The sequence below is a fragment of the Erpetoichthys calabaricus genome, chromosome 2 (assembly GCF_900747795.2).
Source record: "Erpetoichthys calabaricus chromosome 2, fErpCal1.3, whole genome shotgun sequence".
Classification (NCBI taxonomy): Eukaryota; Metazoa; Chordata; class Cladistia; order Polypteriformes; family Polypteridae; genus Erpetoichthys; species Erpetoichthys calabaricus.
In genome coordinates, this window is record NC_041395.2 from 28,308,732 (window position 1) to 28,332,957 (window position 24,226).

The 24,226-nt window shown below is 40.3% G+C and overlaps 1 protein-coding gene across 1 annotated transcript in view; it reads left to right on the plus strand.

The window, feature by feature from the left end:
* Positions 1-24,226, plus strand: part of trpm5 (transient receptor potential cation channel, subfamily M, member 5) — a 193,679-nt gene that overhangs the window by 131,795 nt on the left and 37,658 nt on the right. Inside the window, exons 14-17 of the mRNA XM_051923602.1 lie at positions 9,473-9,618; positions 15,421-15,533; positions 18,298-18,396; positions 22,070-22,331. Of these exons, the coding sequence (XP_051779562.1) occupies positions 9,473-9,618; positions 15,421-15,533; positions 18,298-18,396; positions 22,070-22,331 (620 nt within the window). The remainder of the gene's footprint in view (positions 1-9,472; positions 9,619-15,420; positions 15,534-18,297; positions 18,397-22,069; positions 22,332-24,226) is intronic.

A 24,226-nucleotide genomic window follows, 5' to 3' on the forward strand; every position in this document is an offset into this window, starting at 1 on the left:
TATACCAAAAAAAAAAAAAATATATATATATATATATATATACGAGGGGGGACCCAAAAATAACCGGAAATATTTTTAAAACGTGTTTAATTTAATTTTCTGTACAAACTACAATTAGTCTCCTTCAAAGTACTCTCCATTGGCGGAAATACACTTATCTAACCGTTTGTTCCATTGTTCGAAACATTTTTTAAATTCGTCTGAAGTAATGCCCATTAATGCTCTGGTCGTTTCTTGTTTTATCTCTTTGACGTCAGCAAAACGCCTTCCTTTCAAGTCTTTTTTCATCCGAGGGAACAAAAAGAAATCACACGGAGCTAAATCTGGTGAGTAGGGTGGGTGGTTCAGGGTTGTCATACCATTTCTTGCCAAAAATTGGCGAATGCTGAGAGCAGTGTGAGATGGAGTGTTGTCATGATGAAAGAACCAATCGCCCGACTCCCACAAATCAGGGCGTTTCCTTCTCACACTGTTGCGCAACCTTCTTAACACTTCTAGGTAGAATGCTTGGTTTACAGTCTGACCTGCTGGAACAAATTCATAATGCACGAGACCTTTGACATCAAAAAAAGAAATCAACATTGTTTTCACTTTTGATTTCACCTGCCGAGCTTTTTTTGCTCGAGGAGAATTCGCGGTTTTCCAATGACTGGACTGCTGTTTCGACTCAGGATCGTAACTGTAGCACCACGATTCATCTCCTGTAATAATTTTGGAAAAAAAATCTGGGTCATTATCAAACTGATCCTTCATTTCACGACAAGTTTCCAGGCGACGCTCTTTTTGATCTGCTGTCAGCAATCGGCCCAACCACGTACTACAAGTACCAACCTAACAACAACAAAATTCCGGTTATTTTTGGGCCCCCCCTCGTGTATATATATATATATATAAATATATATATATATATATATATATATATATATATATATATATATATATATATATTGTGAGATATGGCCGGCCATTCATCCTAGCCAGTACCTCCAGGCCGCCAGATGGAGCCCTCCTTGCAGCATGGAGGTGCCCCGAATGCCAGCAGGGAATCATGGACAATGGAGTTTTAATGCACAGCCCTGCTGGATACAATACAATACAATACAATACAGTTTATTTTTGTATAGCCCAAAATCACACAGGAAGTGCCGCAATGGGCCCATGGATACCATGGGGACCACCAAGAGTCACTGCAGGGAGGCCCAGGGACTGTTATTTGCCCTATAACCCGGAAGTACGTCTTAGTCAAAGTGACAGAGGAAATGACATACTTCTGGGATAAAGTTTTCATCTGACCTGGAAGTGCTGGGTAATCGCATGGACTGAAGGATTAGAAGCACTTCCGGGTCACGGACTATAAAAGACCCTGGGAAATCCCAGATGGGTGAGCTGAGTTGGGAGGCAGGGTGACTAAGCGTCTGGGAGTGGAGGATTGTGTATTGTATTTGTAATTATTGATTTATTGAAGAGTATTGTGGAGTGGAGGGTGCTTTGTGCAAATTATTGTTCAAATAAATAATATTGGACTTTTATCTGGAGTCTGGCGTGTTGGCCGAGGGTTCAAAGGGTCGAGAGGGACCGTAAACTATCACCATATATATATATATATTTGCAGCTGGAGATCCACAAAGGGAGAAAATGAATCACGTATCATAAAGTAGTTTTATTCCTGAGCTTTCAACCCCTGCCAGAGGCCTTCATCAGAGGATGAACGTGGTCATGGTCTCGTTTGACATCGTGTTGCTATACACCATGATTCCAATTCATCTGGCCACAGAGACACTATTAATGAGACTGGAAAGTGACCCCACCATAGAGACAAGAACCAAACTGTCCACTAAAAACATAACGCACCTAATATCACTTTGCCAAAAAACTCACTTTCATTTCAACGGCAAATACTACACTCAGAAAAAAGGCATGCCAATGGGATTGCCGTTATCAGGACTTCTAGCGGAACTGGTAATGCAAAATTTGGATACGCTACGTAGACGACACATTCGTCATACTAAAAAATGACCAACTGAACGAGTTTTACAACCACATCAACACAATATTCCCTGCAATCCAATTCACCATGGAAAAAGAAATGAACCAACACATCAGCTTCCTGGACATCTCCATTGAAAGAAATAACAACACCACCCTGACCACAAGTGTTTACCGTAAGGAATGCTATGAAGACAAGATATTACACTTCACCAGCAACCACCCGGTATCTCATAAACGGAGCTGTGTTAAAACTCTATTCAGAAGAGTCCTCACCCATTGTAATATGAAGGAAACAAAAATGAATGAAAGACGCTATCTCGTCCGTCTTTTCACTTCAAATGGATACCCAAAAACATTCATTAATCGGAGCTTACACAGAAGACGCCAAAAAACTCAGCAAACAATCGACTTGAATCAGAACCCCCACCCCACCTGGCACTCACTCCCTTATCATCACAAGGTGTCTGAAGGTACAGCACGCATCCTGGCCAAGTCAGGCATCAGAATAGCACACAAACCCACGAACAATCTGCGCACGGTCCTCTTTAATGCTAAAAACAAGACATCAACAGCAGAAACACGAAACGCAGTTTATAGAATTCCATGCAGTTCTTGCTCAGCGGTATACATAGGACAAACTTCAAAAAGAATTGCAACATGTGTATACAGGAACATCGCAACGCCGTCAGAAGAAAGGACTCACTATCATTGATCTATACGCATACAAAATCAACAGGACATACATTTAACTGGGACAATGTACAAGTAAAATTTAAGGCCAGTACTAAAAGTGCCAGAGAGCTGGCCGAATCTTGGCTATCAAATGAGAACGCCATCAACAGACACTTGGACATCAATCCAGCATATGCAAACTTAAGAAGAACATGTTCATAATAAATAAAACTTTGCAACCAATACCCCCACAAACCCCCCCCCCCCGAACACACTGACTTAGCTTGTCGCCCCACCCCTCCCCCACATCTAATTTTTGCTATATATTGCCTTTGATTCTTGTAAGTCTAAGCATTATGCTCTGATGAAGGCCCCTGGCAGGGGCTGAAAGCTCAGGAATAAAAACTACTTTATGATATGTGATTAATTTAACTCCCTTTGTGGATCTCCAGCTGCAAATATGCAAACCGTATCACAGACCTTCTCTTCTATATATATATATATATATATATATATATATATATATATATATAAAACGGCGGACTGCACGATAACATGCAGTGAACACACTTGACTTGAGTATTCCTAGTTTTCATCCTCTTTCTCTGTATGTTTACCATTTGTTTGCTCAGAGGTTGATGCGCTTGCTGTTTCCTAAGCAGCTCTTCTTTTCTCCACCCTAGCGTCCCGCTTCTTCTCTTCTTCCATTGGCGTCTTTACACGTTAAAACTGACTAAGTCAGTTTTTGTGTTGCAATTACTTTAGTTTAATTTTTCACTTAAGCTGGCACTTAAGTCTTCATTCTGCCTCAAGAATGAGTTAAGATATGAAGAGGTAGGGGAAGTGATGGCTAAGGTGGTAGGGATCAGTATGGCGCCCATACGCATGCGCTGCACGGCAGCCCTGCTGCCAAGAGTTGATTCTACAATAAAATAAAATAAACTAAAAAGAGTAATAAAAATCATCACCCCGAAGCGGTCAGTAGAGGTCACGTAGTATATGTGTACCAAATTTCAGGTCAATAGGTCAAACAGTTTGCGAGCTACAGGTGATTTAAAATCCTGTACAGACAAATGGACAGCCATGGTAATGTATTATATAAGAAGATATATACAGTATACACCTCAGTTTTTCTTCAAAATGAGTTGACATGCAATAGATGTTGGGAGTATGCGCTGATACAGCGCATTGACGCATCCTCTAAATGACAAACCATCTCAGAATCCCAAATTAGGACCTGAGTACAGCCATGCAACAGGTGACACCTCAGCACCACACTAGTCTGAATGGACTGGAACAGAGTGACGCTTTTTACGACGGCTGGAGAGCCTGTCCTACCACCGACCCCCAAGTTTTCCCTGCAAGCTGGAGGACCTGCTTGCAGGGCTGGATGCAGATTAATTTCAGGACAGAGCAACTGGCGTTTAAGGGTCTTGCTCAAGGGCCCAAAAGGAGTGGAATCACTTTTGATGGCATTTACAGGATTTGAATCAGCAACCTTCCTTTTTTCCGACGCAGATCATGACCAAAAATGGTGAAAGGGTAAGCAGTAAACAGCCAGATGTTAAAATTCAAAGTTTCTGTGTACTTCAGAGGGTGTAGTGACACAGTCTGATCTTTAAGACAGATTGAGGGTTTTTAAGTAATCAACAGAAGGTGGGACACCTGTACAAAATGTTTGCTTCATCTATCTCCCTTGTTGGAATAAGTTCTTTTGTAATTGCGGCATGTTACATAACCTGAAACTATATAGATAAAATATAAAAAGGCGATACCCCTTCCTTAGTGATACGATGGAAAGAACTCACATAGGAGAAATAACTTAGCTTTCTTTAATGACGGCTTACGCGGCATAACAGATGAGGAAGCCATGACAAGACGTTTCGGGTAGTGGGAGCCTGATGTGTAGGGGCTGCCATTTTTGTCACTGCGCTGGAAGGATTTTCAGGATTGGATGACGTTATCTCCCATCCGTCCGTTGGTTTCAAAGATGTGCCAGGCAATGTCCCAAGGCTTTATACTCTTTCTTCACGTGCACTTTACCCACTTAGGTAAATCATGCCATTCAAAACAAGGAAAAGAAGTTCCAATGTCATGCTGACTGACAAACAGAAATAGAACAATGCCCATTTTGCAGTTGTCCTTAACGTGTCTTGTCTTAAAATGCTTGCCTAGCAGTTCTAAAGTTCTTAGATGCAGTTCTTCAGATGAGCCCCTGTGTGCTAAATCTGGCTTTGTGTTAGTTGTACACGTGAGAAGAAAAGAAAAACAGATTTAAAATATTTGCACAGAGCAAAGTGACATATTAAACTTATATTCTGATTACATCTTGCAAGGCTTAATTAACTTTATTTGCTGCAGAACATCTGTAGGTTGTAACCTATTAGTTCTTCCCTGAAAAAAGCCCATTTGTAATATTCTGAAATTTCCTAAACTAAACTTTGAAATTTAAACCTCTGCCAGCTTACTGTTTACCTTTTCACCATTTTAGGTAATTCATTGAAAAAAAACAAACATTGGAACAACTGAGGTTATATTTTTTATTTGATAAAATTGAATAAGGTTGAAAGGTAAGCATTACATCACAATTAGCAGAATTCAAGTATCTTTGTTTTCTCTGAATTGTCCCATTTAGAGCTCTGAGTTTGTAGTTCATTCCTGTGGAACTTCTGACTCAGAAACTTGGATTGACCATCGGCCACATAGTATGTGAATGTCACATTGGGAAGTAGAATGACAGGTGCAGACTCAGAAGTGTTCAATCGGCCCTTACTTTATTATTTAAGACCTTCCCTTTCACTCTTGCTGATATCTGTCTGTCACAAATCACTCCTCACACTCTTCTCCACCCATTCCACCCTGCCTGCACTCTCTTTTTCTCCTCTCTTCCACAATCCCCATTACTCTGTACTGTTGATCCCAAGTATTTAAACTCATCCACCTTCGCCAACTCTACTCCCTGCATCCTCACCATTCCACTGACCTCCCTCTCATTTACACACATGTATTCTGTCTTATTCCTACTGACCTCATTCCTCTCCTCTCTAGAGCATATCTCCAACTCTCCAGGGTCTCCTCAACCTGCTCCCTACTATCGCTACAGATCACAATGTCATCAGCAAATATCATAGTCCACGGGGATTCCTGTCTAATCTCGTCTGTCAACCTGTCCATCACCATTGCAAATAAGAAAGGGCTCAGAGCCAGTCCCTGATGTAATCCCACCTCCACCTTGAATGCATCTGTCACTCCTACCGCAGACCTCACCACTGTCACACTTCCCTCGTACATATCCTGTACAACTCTTACGTACTTCTCTGCCACTCCCGACTTCCTCATACAATACCACAGCTCCTCTCGAGGCACCCTATCATATGCTTTCTCCAGGTCCACAAAGACACAATGCCACTCCTTATGGCCTTCTCTAAACTTCTCCATCAACATCCTCAGAGCAAACATCACATCTGTGGTGCTCTTTCTTGGCATGAAACCATACTGCTGCTCACTAATCATCACCTCACTTCTTAACCGAGCTTCCAGTACTCTTTTCCATAACTTCATTCTGTGGCTCATCAGTTTTATCCCCCTGTAGTTATTACAGTTCTGCACATCCCCCTTATTCTTAAATATTGGCACCAGTACACTTCTTCTCCACTCCTCAGGCATCCTCTCACTTTCCAAAATTCCATTAAACAATCTGGTTAAAAACTCCACTGCCATCTCTGCTAAACACCTCCATGCTTCCATGGGTATCTCATCTGGACCAACGGCTTTTCCATTCTTCATCCTCTTCATAGCTGTCCTTACTTCCTCCTTGCTAATCCGTTGCACTTTCCTGATTTATTATCTCCACATCAACCCAGCTTCTCTCTTTCATTCTCTTCATTCATCAACCTCTCAAAGAACTCTTTCCATCTGCTCAACACACTCTCCTCGCTCATGAGTACGTTTCCATCTTTACCCTTTATCACCCTAACCTGCTGCACATCTTTCCCAGCTCGGTCCCTCTCTCTCGCCCACTGGTCCTTTTCTCCCTCCTTAGTGTCCAACCTCTCATACAACTCATCATACGCCTTTTCTTTAGCCTTCACCACCTCTCTCTTCACCTTGCGCCTTATCTCCTTGTACTCTTGTCTACTTTCTGCATGTCTCTGACTATCCCACTTCTTCTCTGCCATCCTCTTCCTCTGTATACTCTTCCTGTACTTCGCCATTCCACCACCAAGTTTCCTTTTCCTCCTTCTTCTGTCTAGATATCACACCAAAAAAAGAAAAAAATCTAGAATTCAAAATTCAACCAATAAAGAATAAATCAAAATTATAAAGTCTTAAGAGCAAACACAGTGCTGGTTGTTACCAATCAATAAAAAAAATTGAGGCAGTGCCGGGACCTTAAATAGCACCTCAGATGACACCATTACTGGCAGAGTTCCATGGGAGCAAATAGTAAATGAAGCCCCGCCCCTAGGGGTGTGGCTGTAAACAAAAGTAAAGGAACTGGTGGTAGATTTTAGGAGACCCAGGCCCCTCATGGACCCCGTGATCATCAGAGGTGACTGTGTGCAGAGGGTGCAGACCTATAAATACCTGGGAGTGCAGCTGGACGATAAATTGGACTGGACTGCCAATACTGATTCTCTGTGCAAGAAAGGACAGAGCCGCCTGTACTTCCTTAGAAGACTGGCATCCTTCAACATCTGCAGTAAGATGCTGCAGATGTTCTATCAGATGGTTGTGGCGAGTGCCCTCTTCTACGCAGTGGTGTGCTGGGGAGGCAGCATTAAGAAGAAGGATGCCTCACGCCTGGACAAACTGGTGAGGAAGGCAGGCTCTATTGTTGGCATAGAGCTGGACGGTTTGACATCCGTAGCAGAGCAACGGGCACTCAGCAGGCTCCTATCAATTATGGAGAATCCACTACATCCATTAAACAGTGTCATCTCCAGACAGAGGAGCAGTTTCAGCGACAGACTGCTGTCACTGTCCTGCTCCACTGACAGACTGAGAAGATCATTCCTCCCCCAAACTATGCGACTCTTCAATTCCACCAGAGGGGGTAAACGTTGAACATTATTCAAGTTATTGTCTGTTTTTTACCTGCATTTTTTATTACTCTTTAATTTAATATTTTTTGCTGTTTGAGTATGTGAATTTCCCCCTGGGATTAATAAAGTATCTATCTATCTATCTATCTATCTATCTATCTATCTATCTATCTATCTATCTATCTATCTATCTATCTATCTATCTATCTATCTATCTATCTATCTATCTATCTATCTATCTATCTATCTATAAGTAGGGATAGGAGGAGGAGCCAAGGAATGAAGTGAATCACTAATTAAATCCTAACACATCAAAGGCTCAGCGCTTTGTGTTCCATGCTTCATTCTCAATTCACTGGTCCTCAGATGCAGAAACTAACTTGATACTGTCTGCTTTATTTAAAACATTCACTTAGTAACAACAGCAAAAGCAATTCTAACAATTGCAAGCATCCAATTACATTAAAAAGTTCAATCCAGGTTATATTTTGTTATATGGGTAGAAAGAAAAATGAAAGAATCAAAGTCAAGAAGTCAGAAAGTCTTTTAGCCAGGAATACACCAATGCAATGATCACTAGAGTTAACATTAAAATGTAATGCATTTGGCTGATTTTACACAGTGGTGTACGTGATGTGACATGCTGCAGTATAAATGGGAATACTAGGATACACTATCATGGAAACCAAAAATGTTTTTTCCCACAAAAAAAATAATTCTGATTATGGATCCCTGTTTGAAAGAAACCTTGGTAAGTTTTGTTTGACACTTACCCTTAACAAGTTTCCAACCATGCGTCTGTACTCTTGTTGAACTCATTTTAAAGTAATAGCCCTGATCAACTGTACCAATTCTTTTCAAAAATACTTCAATCATATCACCTCTTAATCTCCATTTGCTTATACTGAAAGGTTTCAACTCTTTCATTCTCTCCAGATAGAGTGGCTCATGCTGCTCAGTTTCAGAATCAGCCTAGTCGCTCTTGTCTGGGGTTTTTCTAGACCTGCTATGTCTTTTTTGTAATATGGACACCAAAATGGCACACAGTACTTCAAGTGAGAGCTCACCAATGCGTTTCAAAGTTTGAGCATTACCTTCTTTGACTTGTACTCTATGCATCAGGGCGCTATATAACCTCAAGTTTTGTCAGCCTCTTTAATGGCTTCTGAACACTGTCTGACAGTTGATAGTGTCAACTCCACTAGGTCTCACAAGCTGAACTTTTAATTTTCAGACCTCCCACTTTGTATTCCAACCTCACATTTTTACTTCCTAAATGTACTACTTGTGCTTATATTAAACTTCATGGGCCTTAAGCTTGAATTCTGTTCAGATCCTTCAGTAGTGATTCAGCTGTTTCTAAACTATCTGCTGTTTTCCATACTTTAGTATCTTTCTGAAAATGGACCAGCTTGTTGCTTATATTCTTGTTCATATTGTTTATGTACATTAAAAAGATCAGCAGCCCCAGCACAGATTCCTGAGGGACACCACTGTTAAGGTTAATGAGATGTATGAATGAGTTTCTATGGGATTTGTTCCACACCCCTGGGTTTAGCTTTTGTCCAATCACAATGCACGTTTATCACGCACTTCCCCTCCTATCCAAGTGGAGTGCTATTCTTTGTTTAGCGCATTATTTTAATAGTGCAGGTCACATCTAGCTGTCAATAATAAAGAGCACCCATTTTTTCAATGCTGACTTTGCTCTTCTTTTAGGTGTTTGTTGTTCTACGTTTCTCACATTTTTTTTGTATTTTATCCAGACATGTTTAGTGAGTGCTATACAAACAATGAAGAAATGGCCTTTGCTTTGCTTGTGAGAAAGACAAAATACTGGAGTAAAACTACTTGCTTGAATCTGGCAACAACAGCCGACGCAAAATCCTTCTTTGCACATGATGGGGTGCAGGTAAGTCGGAAATTACAATCACCGTTAGGAAAAATTCTAAGTAAATCAATAATGTCTATATTAAAAATGAGAGAGATATTGAGGAGAACACTGAATACCATCAGTTAGGTGAAATGACATAAGGGGAGCTGATTAACAACATTTACAGATTTACAACACACATTTGCCTTGACTGTTCAGTTTTTGCATTCGCTCCACCTGTCCATTCATCCATTTTCTAACCTGCTTATCCAATTGAAGGTTGTGGAGCATCTCTATTATGGACTAGGAGAGATACCCGGCAGCGTCCTGATTGAAATGTACTGACAGTGCAGTCACTAAATAAATTAATTGCAAGGAAAAATTCTGGACTCTTTTGGACTATAATTTTGCTGACTACACCCACCAAGGTTAGCAACTTTGCATGACTGTACCAAAAATGTGTCTGAGGAGCGCTTCCCTGATAAAGCACAGCTGCGGTCACAAAATAAAGGGAACAATTTCAGAGTGAAACAGAAGCTCAAGAGTGTTTTTTACAGAAAAAGATCATGAATTTGTTTTATCCTTGGCTTTTTGACTTATTTGATTATTTATTTATTTGCATTTTAACCTCCACAAGAACAATGTTTTTATTATGGATTATTTATTTAATTATTTATAAAGAACCTGCACTGCTCTTTACTTCTAAAACACTATTTATTGAATAATAAAAGCACTTAACACTTTGCAGCAACCCTTGCATGTTCTGTGTTGTGTTCTAATTTCCCAGTCCATGACTATCAATGTCCTTTAAAGGATAGCGAGTCACCTCAAAGAGTCATGTAAAGAGCAAAGAACCGATCTGTTGTGGCGCTGAAGCTACACTATAAAGATGCCTTCAAAGAATGAATTTCCTTATGTAAAGAGAATGCATTTCCACTCTATTAACACTAGAATTACCAAAGCTTACGAAAAAACTTGTAAATCCAGCCCACCTTAAATCCACTAACACCTCTCCATTCAGCGTGTTTTGTCTTGTAAATATGTTGATAATTCCAAGCATCAAGCAGCTTACTATTCCATCCTACCACTGCCGGAGAAACTGCAAAACCTCTCCCAACTGAAGCCTTGTTTATCAGGGAGTCAGTTACCTAAAGCAGTATAGGTTAAAAAAATATATCGTTATTTGGAACACATGTATTTCCTGTGTGTTCCATGTCTACAAAGATCTACTGTCTATGTAAGTGTAGAATGACAGAAATGTTGAACACATACTTAAAAGACAAACTTTTTCCGTGTTTTAGTACTAATGAAAACATTTTGACCTGAAGTGTATAAAATGTGAAGACTGAAGTCCAAATATCAAATAAACACTTTCACAAAAGGTACAAATATAACAGAAAGTGTGTCGCTTTGTGCAAGCATATAGTGTGCTGCATAATGTGGCACACAATCGTGGCCTGACCATACCTGAACAGATGTGGTGAACCTGACCCACCAAATGATCAGCCAAATCAGACAGTGTTACCACTTTGTTTGAATGTAAAAACAGGTAATCAGATGCAGCATTTATTTTTTAACCAATTCATTTCAAATGTCTGCGGTGGGTTGGCGCCCTGCCCGGGATTGGTTCCCTGCCTTGCGCCCTGTGTTGGCTGGGATTGGCTCCAGCAGACCCCCGTGACCCTGTGTTCGGAATCAGCAGGTTGCAGAATGGATGGAAGGATTTCAAATGTGGTCAATATCACATAGTGCAGCCCTTATACTCCATAGTTCATTGGCCACATCATCTATTTCATTTTGTGACTTTAAAACAGCATCATCAGTCAGATTGTTGCCCAGTGGTTTCTGAGGCAGAGGTGTGTGTGCAACCAGCGTGGCACGGGGGGTCAACATTTGTAATATTTTCTGAAATAGAATAAACAGAGCGTGCAATGTGACTCGTCTTTTCACGTCAACTTTGATATCTGACCACTTTTTTATATTGAGTGCATTTCTGAACTTGAACTTTTGAATGTCTCCACCATGCTGCATCGCTCCTTCAGTTTCCTTTTGTTGCTTATACCACTACCTAAGCTAGCAAATAGTACGTTTTTCATTGCCTCCACTTTGCATTTGCTGACATTCTTCTTTTTTTCCATGTGCTTTTGCCATTATCTTTTAACAAAACACTGAATGGAAGGGGCTATTTATATTGATTTGCATATTCAAATAGGCAGAATTCTGGGAGTAGTTGGAGTGGGGCGGTAGGTGCGTACGCGTGCATTAAAATTCATGTTGATTGAGATTTATAAAGGAAAAGTGCATGGAACTTGGTGTGCACACAGTTTTATGCATCCGAGTTTTTTTGTGCATACGCACATTTCCAGTTTTGTCCATACACCATGTTTTAGTGTGAATTCTACACATGGCGTTATACATGAGGCCCTTGATTTGTAGGTGAGAAAGGAGGAGAAGTATTGGGCAAGAGTTCCACTCAGGGTGGAATTAACTTTCAAGTTATCTCCCAAGCACAAGTAAAAGAAGAAAAGAAACAATGATAAAGGGTTTTCTGGTGAAAATCTGACCCCATATACTGTAAAGGCAAAAAAGAAAAAAATACAGTTGTTCAGCAAAAGGAATATTTTTGAAGATGCAAGTTTGATATTAAAATATCCAAGATGCTAACGCTTCCGGTTAAATACAAGCCAGGCAGGAAGAGGAAGGACCAAGTGGGTGGACACTGGAAGTGACATCAGAGGTGGTGAGGTTGTCAGTCATCCCGTCTGCAGAGGGAGAATTCAGTTCCATCCTGTAGATCGGCACGGAATTACCACCACCAGAGCCTTTAAGACTTTAAGCTGTCCCCAAGGCACATATGTATGACTATATATATATATATATATATATATATATATATATATACAGTATATACACACACACATATATATATAAATATATATATATATAATAACAAAATCAACTCCAGACAGTCACAAAGTTTTGGGACAGCCACCCATTTAATATGATCCTGGCTGCAAAAGGTTTAGAAAAGAGGTTGAGTTGCTTACAAGACAGAGTCCAAAACAGAACTGATCAAGTGGAGGTAAGATGGCGGTTTTAAGGGTTGGTAGAGGTAATGAGGTCATCCAAGCCCGAACCGGAAGTGACGTCTTCAGGGACCGGAAGTGACGTCATCAATGGTGCTGGACCCAGAAGTGACATCTTTGGGACCAGAAGTGATGTCATCAGTGGAGCTGGAAACCAGAAGTGACGTCATCTGTGGAGTCAGAACCCAATGGAATTTCCCAAGAATGGTCTGCAAGAGACTGAAAGAGACAGTCAGCACACTCCGCTACCCCCTGGTCTGGCATAGCATTACCGTTATTAAAGTCCTTTAGCTACCTCCTAATCGCATGTGTGTGACAATATATATATATATATATATATATATATATATATATATATATATATATACAGTAGATCCCTGCAAAGTCACGGTTCAGAGTTTGCGGCCTCAGATGTTCGTGGATTTTTCCTTAGAACCTAACTAATAATTGTTAGCAGACACCGCAAATATCCTTCGCAATTTTTTATGGATTTCTTGTGGCAATACTGTACTGTAGAGAGAACAGGAAGCAACCGTAGAGGAAAACGTGGCTTGGGATGGTGAAAGTAGCCAATAGAATTTGAAACTGCAACTCCCAGAAGTTCCTACAGTGGCTCTGATTGGTCTTCTGCTGAGGGTGTAGGGGCTGTTGGGGTCAAAGGATGTCAGCGCGGCTTTTAAAAAGGGGGCTGGTGACCAAAAGAAAGAAAAAATTTTTGTAATTTGTGTTTCAAGTTCCTGTTTCTCTGCCTGCCTTCTGTTGGGTTACCTGTACTTATTCGTTTTGTCCTGGATCATTTCATGGTTGGGGTCTGGATTGTCTGCCGTCTGCCTGTGTACATGAGGACTGTAAGTGGATTCATGGCTATCCTGCAAAGAAAGGAGCGCTCCTGAACCTGTCCACCCATCTTCACCATTTCAGGAACTACTGGTAGGACTATCTTTACATTCCCATTCAACATGTGGATCTCTGGACTATCTATTTTCATCGTTACATTTCATCCGTTGCCGTTTATCATGGACTTTATTGTGTGTGTTTTGTTTCTGCTTTGTTGTATTTAATGTATAATCGCCGTAAGGGGAACAGGGGTGGTATCGTTGCTTTCATTTATTTAATTTGTTTTCATTACATTCTTTATTTGCTGTTTGATCACCAGTTTGCTTTGTCTTTGTCTCTGAGTGTGTGCGGGTCGGGCCAAGGCTGGGTGCGTCCCTGGAATATCCACCATAAACATAAATAAATTGCCGTCTTCTTGATGGTGTGAATCTTAGTGGCACTGGACCGCTACAGCGTTATTCATTTCTCCTTGCTGCTGATAGACTGCTGCTCTGTGACACATCTCTAGATGAGTGTTCTCGTGTTTTCTGTTTTGTTCTTATAAAAGCTCCAAGATGACACCGAAACGCCCTGCACCTTCTAAGGCTTCTGGCAATGAAAATGCGCTTGCATGAATTACAGTACATATAGTGGTAACATCGGTATTTTACATTCTAGCACTGCGGGAGACATAGCAGTACAGTAGTGTCCAGTATATGTGTTTACTTTTACATTCTGCTTTTAGGTAATGTATTAAGCTGAGTTTGAAATGAAGTTAAAGTGTTTTGGGGGCATATTTACGGTTTAAACTATAAATATAGGCATTTTTTTTCAACCACATCCAAATTTTTTCACAATTCGCAGGTGTTCTAGGGAATTTTGGGGGTGTACTTTATATATATATATATATATATATATATATATATATATATATATATATATATATATAAAACAACAAGTGTAAAGATTTAGGGCCCCATATACTATGTAATGGCAGATTAAATTACAGATAAAATAAAATTGAAAAAATAATTTGAAAACGCAGATGAAACTGGAAGGGGGCCCTTTATATGTTCTGGGGAGAAAAGGCAGGACTTCCAGCTGGAGTTGGTGATCCTCAGATCTGAGGGCAAAAGAAGAGAGAACATAAGCGACAGCAACAATGCTCATACCAGGGTGGTACGACATCATTTTATTAAGCCCTGCAGATGTCCACTACACACAGGTCTAAAAAAAATATATATATATACACAATCTTTTTTATGCTTTTTATATGATTTTAAAGCTTATTAAATACACACACCACAGTATTATATTTAATATTTATTGAACTTGGTGCCTGCGGTGTTCCTTGTGATTGTCACCTTAACCTGTGCTGATTCCTGCCTTGCATCTAATGTTGTAAGAAAGTATTTATAAGCCTATAATGCAATAAGTGTGAGATAGGGTTATTAACACAAATAATAAGCACATCTTTTTGCTTACACCTCAGCATCAATTTCTATTTTATAATAGATACCAGTATTGAACATCTCTGTACACCTCCATCCATTGTGGTTTTCTGAATCACATTTTTTATCACAGGGTTTAAAATACTGGAGTGTACTGTGGTGCCATGGACACCAGACTGCACGTTTACTGTATATTGGGGTTATTTAGAGTCGCCAATCAACCTAATTTGCATGTGTTTGTAATGGGTTTATATATTGTTATGTAATAGATAGATAGATAGATAGATAGATAGATAGATAGATAGATAGATAGATAGATAGATAGATAGATAGATAGATAGATATATGAAAGGCACTACATTTTTTTAGAGTGAAGACAAATAAAGGAACCATCTAATAGATATACAATATCTATATTTCTGTCAATCAGTCAATCATTAACTATTTTATAAATGTTTTCATTTAATATTTCAATCTTTTCTTTTTAGGCCCTCCTAACAAAAACCTGGTGGGGAGCCATGACAACTGACACTCGCATTTGGAAGCTTGTCCTTTGCTTTTCCTGTCCACCATTAATTTATACCAACCTAATAAAGTTCAGGTAACGCATCTAAATGCACTGCTGGGTGTTGTTTTTATACTTGTATTTGTACCGTATGTAGAATATTCCTCCCACATCCACAAACACACGATGTTATATTAATTTTTGAATTGCGAAATGGCACCTTTGTGAGTATGCCGAGGTGTGAGCCCTTTAAAGGACTGGCATCTTTTCCAGAGCTTCCTGCTTTGTGTACTGTGTTGCTAGGATAGGCTTCAGAGCCCTCTACTGGATTGTGTGGATCTGAGAGTTTTATGTTCAGTTTAAATTAATCCATGCTTTGCCTTAACTGGTGTCAAAGTTAAATTACAAAGCCAGTTCAGGATGGGAAGAATGCCTTAATTGACACTTACGTGGAGTCACTCAGTTCATAGGAAGAGATGACTGGCTGCCAGATGCTGGTAACACTTCCTATACACACTTGTCAATTACAGAAGTGCGCAAATAGTTTCATTTCTCATGTTACTGATAAACAGAACCCTTGGAGTCAGGATTCTGTTACAGTAGATTGTACTGGTAACCTTATGAACACTTGTCCTTGTACTAAACTAGCAGTGGGACTGAGTCACAGATCAAGAGGCTTTAATTGAACAGCTTTCTCGCAGTGCTAAAGGTAAAAGCTAACAATTAACAAGGACAGAAGCCATTCAGTTTAATCAATATATAATTAATTTGTGTAAATCATATTTATCAATAAAAATCAACTTTCATGCCAGCTTGGCCTAAAATAGGATGTCAAAGGTGTTTTCAGAACTAAATTTCTTAAATAATGGGTATAATATAAAACAAGTGATAAAAGTGCCTATTACTGTGCCACTGAAATAACTGGGAGTTGAATATGAAAGTGAAATTCTAAATCAAAAGATCAAAATAGTGAAGCCAAACGTAACCTAAACTCAAAAACAAAAAGTCAGAAATCAAATTTCAAACGAAGAACTGGAAACATCCAAATGTGCTTTGTTATTTTCTTTTGATAAATCTGCAAACTCGGTGAACAAAGTAACCTTAGGGCTCGAGCTTTATACTCTGTGAGCTCTGACTTAGCTGCGAGAAATCGCTAAACAAAATAACACCAAACGGTGCCTCCTGTGTAAAAGCAAAATGACGTTTCAGAAAAATGCTAGTTAATAATAATTACTGTAGGAACATTAGAACACTCTAGACGAGAACAGGCCATTCAGCCCAACAAAGCTCACCAGTCCTATCCACTTATTTCTTCCAAAAAATCATCAAGTCGAGTTTTGAAAGTCTCTAAAGTCCTACTGTCTACCACCCTACTTGGTAGCTTACTCCAAGTGTCTAGTGTTCTTTGTGTAGAGAAAAACTTCCTAATGTTTGAGTGAAATTTACCCTTAACAAGTTTCCAACTGTGTCTTGATGAACTCATTTTAAAGTCCCAGTCTTGATCCACTGCACTAATTCCCTTCATAATTATAAACACTTCAATCATGTCACCTCTTAATCTTCTTTTGCTTAAACTGTAAAGGCTCAGTTCTTTTAATCTTTCTTCATAACTCATCCCCTGTAGCCCTGAATCAGCCTCGTCGCTCTTCTCTAGACCTTCTCTAGTGTTGTTATGTCCTTTTTGTAGCCTGGAGACCAAAACTGCACCCAGTACTCAAGATGAGGCCTCACCAGTGTGTTATAAAGCTTGAGCAGAACCTCCTGTGACTTGTACTCCACACATCAAGGCGCTATATAACCTGACATTCTGTTAGCCTTCTTAATGGCTTCTGAACACTGTCGGGAAGTCGATAGCTTAGAGTCCACTATGACTCCTAATTCCTTCTCATAAGGTGTACTCTCGATTTTCTGACCGCCCATTGTGTATTCAAACCTAACATTTTCACTTCCTATGTGTAATTCTTTACTTTTACTGACATTAAATTTCATCTGCAACAAATCTGCCCAAGCCTGTATGCTGTCCAAGTCCTTCTGTAATGATAAAACAGATTATCTGCTAATCCACCTATCTTGGTATCATCTGCAAACTTAACCGTCTTGTTACTTATATTCCTATCTAAATCATTTATTTTTATTAAAACCAGCAGCAGCCCTAGCACTGACCCCTGCTGGTCACCACTCTTAACATCGGCCAGTTCTGATGAGGTTCCTCACATCATCACCCTCTGCTTCCTGTGTCTGAGCCAATTCTTCACCCATCTACAAATATCACCCTGAACTGCCACTTCTTTTAATTTGATGCCCAACCTCTCATGTGGCACCTTATCAAATGCTTTCTGAAAGTCCAGATAAATAATATCATCTGCTCCACTTTGATCGTATCCCTCTGTTGCCTCCTCATAGAATTCCAGCATGTTAGTAAAACATGACCTCCCTCTTCTGACCTCATGCTGACTGTTCCTAATAACTCCCGTCCTTGCCAGGTGTTACTCAATCTTATCCTTAATAATTCCTTCCATTAATTTTCCTGTGATGCATATTAAGCTTACTGGCCTATAGTTGCTTGGATTTGCCCTGTCACCCTTTTTATATATTGGGATGATATTTGCCATTCTCCAGTCCTTCGAAATCAGTCCAGCGCCCAATACTTTAAAACAACCGCAAAAAACAAAATAAAAATTGGAAACTATTAAATAAGGTGGTGAAATGTCTGAGAAAAACAGATCAAATGACAATGTGTGCACCAATCTTGAAGTCATAGTGAAAAGTGTATTCTGCATTGCAGTCTTATATAAAACAAAGTTTGACTGATTCAGAGTTTGAATGTACAACAACTTATTTCTTTCTTTATACATTGCAGCGATGAAGAGCAGCACAGCTTTTGTGAACCCGACAACTTTAAGGATCCTGACAGTCCAGACACAGAAAAGTCCATTCTGCTGAATGAGAGGAATAACGGGTGAGTTTAGGGTTCATTTGGGCGAACTCTGATAGGAGTGTCGTGCCGTCTTCTCTACAAACGGGGACATTCTCATTAAGGTCATTCTGTCAGTTTATTTTGCTTCTGTCCCTGCTTACCATTTTAAGTTCAATAATTACAAAAGAGTCTCTATGAAGTCATAGGCACTGCATTGTGGAGCTGTAATTACCACGTATTGTTTCTGTAAATTGTAACGCCGTTTGGCAGTTTTATTTTTCAACATAACATCCATTAATGCTAATACACACTTATTATAATGTTCACACTCATGTGGCACTATTATAAAACAACTAGACAAAGAGCCCGTTTCAACAACGTAAGATAATAGTAAGTATAAGCACCACAAACCTGATATAAGTGTATTGAATGAATGCGTAATTAGGCCTGGAGCTGTAGTCGAAATCGCCTTTCAGGCCTCTAGAGCTTTAATCGAAGTCACTTTTCTCTTTGAATTTTCGCGGCCGTAAATCCGCCGCCTGCTGCGAAAATTCGGGAAGCTGCGCAAAAGGCGACTGCGCATTCGGCTTCGGACAGACATGAGTGAGTGAGTAGACTGGCGAATTATATATAAGATTTGTTTTGATTGTGTAATAATAATAATAATCCTCTTTAATAAAACCCCTGTGTGCGTCCAGTGTCCGTGTGTGTGTGTGTCTTCTGATGAAGTGCGCATGTGCGAGGCACGGTGCGATGCTTCAAAGGCCGCCTGACGCGTCACACAAGACAGAGAGGGCGGGACCTATAAAATATCACGCGGCAGATCCAATCGGATTTCAGTAAATGAGTTAAGACCTAAAACATAAAACACGAAAAATCCAATCGGGTACTGAGACGCGGAGACCAGCTTCCCCATTGTTGTGCAAGTGTTCACTCTGAGGATGTCAGATTTGCGATTAAGAAGCTTGGCCCGGTAAAGTGTCAGTCGTTGAAGGGGTTTTCCTAAATATACGAATTTTCATGATATTACAATACAATGACTTTTAAAAGTAGATTTATTTTCGCACACATTACATCAGTTGCTGGGGAGAATCTGCTGATTGCCCACTGTTGTGACAGAAAATTAAACGCATATTACGGACAGCAAAGCCAGTATTACTGTCAGAGAAAATTACAGGCATTTTACAGGAAAAATTTAATGAAGTAAAAGGTCCCTTGCCATTTAATATAGACTGTTCCTACTAATGTTTATGAACTACTGTTCTAGCGCCCGTTATTGTAACGGGCTTAATGTCTAGTAATAATAATAATACATTTTATTTATAGAGTGTCTTTCTAATGCTCATGATGTTTCACAGAGTCTCACAAAGAACAGCAAGGAATACGTAACATTGAATACAAATATTTTCTGCATAGAACACTAAAACAAATAAATACAGAATATTCAATGCATTAAATAGAATAAAATTAAATAAACCAGAGTAAAATAGTAAATTCAAAGCTAAAAGAAAAGCCTGAAACAAATCACCTCATTTGTGATATAACACACACACACTGAGTATGCTGAGTATCTGGACAGAGAGGTAAACTGAAAATGGAGGCAGAATGTCAGTTTAAGTTAAACGCCTTCCTGAACAGAGGAGTCTAGTGTTGTTTTTTAAAAGAATGAATGGAGTCAGCTGATCTCGTTAATTGAGGGAGGTCATTGCAAAGTGTGGGCGCTATACAGCTGAAGGTCCTGCTGTCACATACAGAGCACAGGTTAGTGGGGGGCACAACAAGACTACCAGAATCAGAGGACCTTAGTGGCTGAACAGGAGCAGAGCGATGGAGAAGCTCACTGATGCAGTCCTGTGTGAGGCCATTTATAGCTTTGTAGGGTAACAACAGAATTTTATATTCAATTCTGTAAGACATAGAAAGCCAGTGGAAGCGAAGCAGGATGGCTGTGATGTGCTCCCTGTTGCTGGTTCTGTGTTAGGATTTAAAGGGTTTTGAGGAGTTCTGCTCCATCCAGGTTTTTAATTTCATTGATGCAAGTTGTGAGCTGAGAAATCTCTGATGAAGTTTCACTTTTAACATTGAAACAGACTTGTGTATCATCTGCCTAAGAATGATAATCCTGTCCAAAGCTACAAATAATATAATATTAATATAATTAATGTATAAATATCAATATTATTTAATATTAACAATATATTAATATAATAATATGCATAGCCTCAAGTGGAGGAGTTCAAGTATCTCGGGGTCTTGTTCACGAGTGAGGGAAGAATGGAGCGTGAGGTCGACAGGCGGATCGGTGCGGCGTCCGCAGTGATGCGGGCTGTACATCGGTCTGTCGTGGTGAAAATGGAGCTGAGCCGCAAGGTGAAGCTCTCAATTTACCAGTCGATCTATGTTCCTACCCTCACCTACGGTCATGAGCTATGGGTAGTGACCGAAAGAATGAGATCGCGAATACAAGCGGCTGAAATGAGTTTCCTCCGCAGGGTGTCTGGGCTTTCCCATAAAGATAGGGTGAGAAGCTCAGTCGTCCAGGAGGGGCTGACAGTAGAGCCGCTGCTCCTCCGCATCGAGAGGAGTCAGATGAGGTGGCTCAGGCATCTGATCAGGACACCTCCTGGACGCCTCCCTGGTGAGGTGTTTCGGGCACGTCTAACCGGGAGGAGGCCCCAGGGAAAACCCTGGACATGCTGGAGGGACTATGTCTCTCGGCTGGCCTGGGAACACCTCGGGATTCTCCCGGAAGAGCTAGAAGAAGTGGCCGGGGAGAGGGAAGTCTGGGTATCTCTGCTCAAGCTGCTGCCCCCATGACCCGACCTCGGATAAGCAGAAGAGGATGGATGGATGGATGGATGGATGGATGGATGGATGGCATAGCCACTTTTGTGTAGCTGACTTCACATGTTCATCATTGGCATATTGCATCCCATGGAGGTGACCCTTTAGACTGGGGAGCAGGTGGTACTCATAGGGCCCCAGGTCTGGAGAAAAGGTTCAGTGGGCCACAGTTTCAAAGAGCAGCTACTGCTAGCCAGCAGTGAGAGGTCGGCATTGCAAAGTAGAAGGGGGATAAGTTGACAGCCATCTTTGCTACTGAATAACAGCTACAGGCATCAATGCTGATAAATGTACTATTGAAAGGTTTGGTGGGCCTTTTGGGGCAAATATTTAAAATGGACAACACTCTCAAAATTATAATAAAAAATGGGTTGAGTGAATCACCAAGCTTCTATTGCTTTGACTGTGGTTTGGACATCTGGGCCATAGTGATGACTCCTCAGGTTGTCCTAATAGTATGTGTTTATTTAGTTTGTGCTGGGGGTAATGAATTCTGGTCTACGTACCTTCAAGAACAATTTTGGGTTTTTGATTCTGGCTTGGCAAAGGTTTATAATTGGCCTTCTGGTTACAAATCTCTGTTTTTCTGACTTGCATCTCTTTTCTTGGTCCTTTAGTTATAATTAGTCACCTTCTTTGTGTCAGCACACCACTGAGTGTGTAAATTCTGATAAGAATAAGGCAGCACAGGGTAGCGTAGTAGGCAAGATGACTGAAGGATGCTTTCTGTTCTCAGTTACTGTCATTAGCTCAGCAACTGACTATCAGCCTGCCTTCATTCAAATGATGAGAATAGATCTCATTTTAATTTACTTAATGCCATATACTTTAAAATACAATAAGTTCTTTTATTTATTCATTTTTTTGTCAGGTTCAACGGCATATCAGAAAATGAGAAAGCAATTGAAGGCAATAACAGCTGGGCAGAGAGCACAATGACCCGTTGGAGAAAGTTTTGGAGTGCACCAGTTACTGTGTTTCTGGGCAACGTCATCATGTATTTTGCCTTCCTGATACTTTTCACTTATGTTCTTCTGGTGGATTTTCAACCTCCTCCTCCAAAAGGGCCATCCATGCCAGAATTTAGCCTTTATTTCTGGGTCTTCACATTGGTACTAGAAGAGATCCGACAGGTCAGACATTCATCTCAACTGATGCGTGTTCTTGCTTCCAAAAACAGCGGCTTCCGAATGGTGGACTGTTTGTTGAATGAAGACACAGTGGGGTTTGATTTGTCAGTGTGGCTCTCTGCTTGCTGATCCTGTAATGTCAATGTCTTAAACTCTGAGCTGTATTTGTATTCTTCATTTCTTTGAGCCCCTCTGTGTATGCCAACTCAAAGTTCAGTTTCAGGGTCCTATCCGCCTGGGCTCATATTCACTGATCAAAGGATGTTCATCACAAGAAGTGATTTTCTCACATAAAGCACACTTTTAAAATCAAAACCTCAGAACACTTCAATTAGAACATTTCGACATTGGGCCACTTAGGGCAAAAATGGGCCATTTAGCCCAGCCAGCTTGTCAATCCTGTTCTCCCAAATCCTGCAAACTAACATTGATCTGAGTTTGAAGGTTCTGAAAGTCTTACTAATTATTGTATATGAAAGATTTTGGAAGGAAGGAGCACACAAAAAAATCAGGGTTGGGACGTCAACCCAGTCATCCCCGTCCCAAACAAAAACAGGCACTCAATGGCCTGTCGAATGCAAAACTAATAATACTAAACAGAAAACATTAGACTGCATAGTGTGCTGCCATGGGCTTCGCTTTGCTCATCATCGATCAACTCTCTTTCTGATGCGTCCAAGCTTTACGGAGCTCTAGCTGGAAAGGTCAGTTAACCTCAATGGGGGTCTTCTCTGGACCGTGGAGGAAAAAAGAGGTGACGTAGTTAGCACTAGTGCCCCCTCTCATCCCAGGGTGGTGTTATATATATGAGATGAGTCTGTGAGGTGATCCTCCAAAGTGTATGCATGGCACCTTCTAGTGGGTTCAATTTACCCTTACCGTATTCCATTTGTGTCCCCGTGTCCTTGTTGAAGACTTGATTTTAAAGTAATGGTTGGTATTCACTGGACTAATTCCCTTTATAATTTTAAACATTTCAGTCATGTCACCACTTAATCTCTTAAAGTTCAGCTTCTTCAGTCTCTCTTCACAGGTTATATCTCTCAGCATTGAATTTACCCTTATCAAGTTTTCAACCATGTCCTTGTGTTCAAATTGTGACCATCATAGCTTTCAGAATATTAAACACTTCAATTGTGTCATTTTTTAACCTTTGTTTATCCATCCATCCATTTTCCAACCCGCTGAATCCGAACACAGGGTCACGGGGGTCTGCTGGAGCCAATCCCAGCCAACACAGGGCACAAGGCAGGGAACCAATCCCGGGCAGGGTGCCAACCCCACCGCAGGACACACACAAACACACCCACACACCAAGCACACACTAGGGCCAATTTAGAATCGCCAATCCACCTAACCTGCATGTCTTTGTTTATTTAAAAGGAAAACCTCTCAGTCTCAGAATTGGTCTGGATGCTCCCTTCAGGGCTTTCTCTAGCGCTACTATGTCTTTTTTACAACCCAAACTCCAAAACTGCACACAGTACACCAGAAGAGGCTTCTCTAGTGTGTTATATAACTTGAGCATAACTTCCTTGGACTTGTACTCCACACATCAGGGCGCTATATAAGCTAACATACTATTAACCTTCTTAATGACTTCTGAGCACTGTTTGGAAGAAAATAGTGTTGACTCCTAAATCCTTCTCATAAGGAGTACTTTGGAGTTTCAGACCTCCCACTATGTATTCAAATGTAACATTTTTACTTCCTACATGTAATACTCTACATTTTGTGACATTAAATTTTATCATACAAAAATTCTACATCATTTGCCCTTTCACTGAGTTTGGTATCATCTGCAAAGATCTGGTTATTGCTTATTCTTGTGCAGATTATATATATATATATATATATATATATAAGGCACTGTATAGGCGCCGACCCAACACAGACTC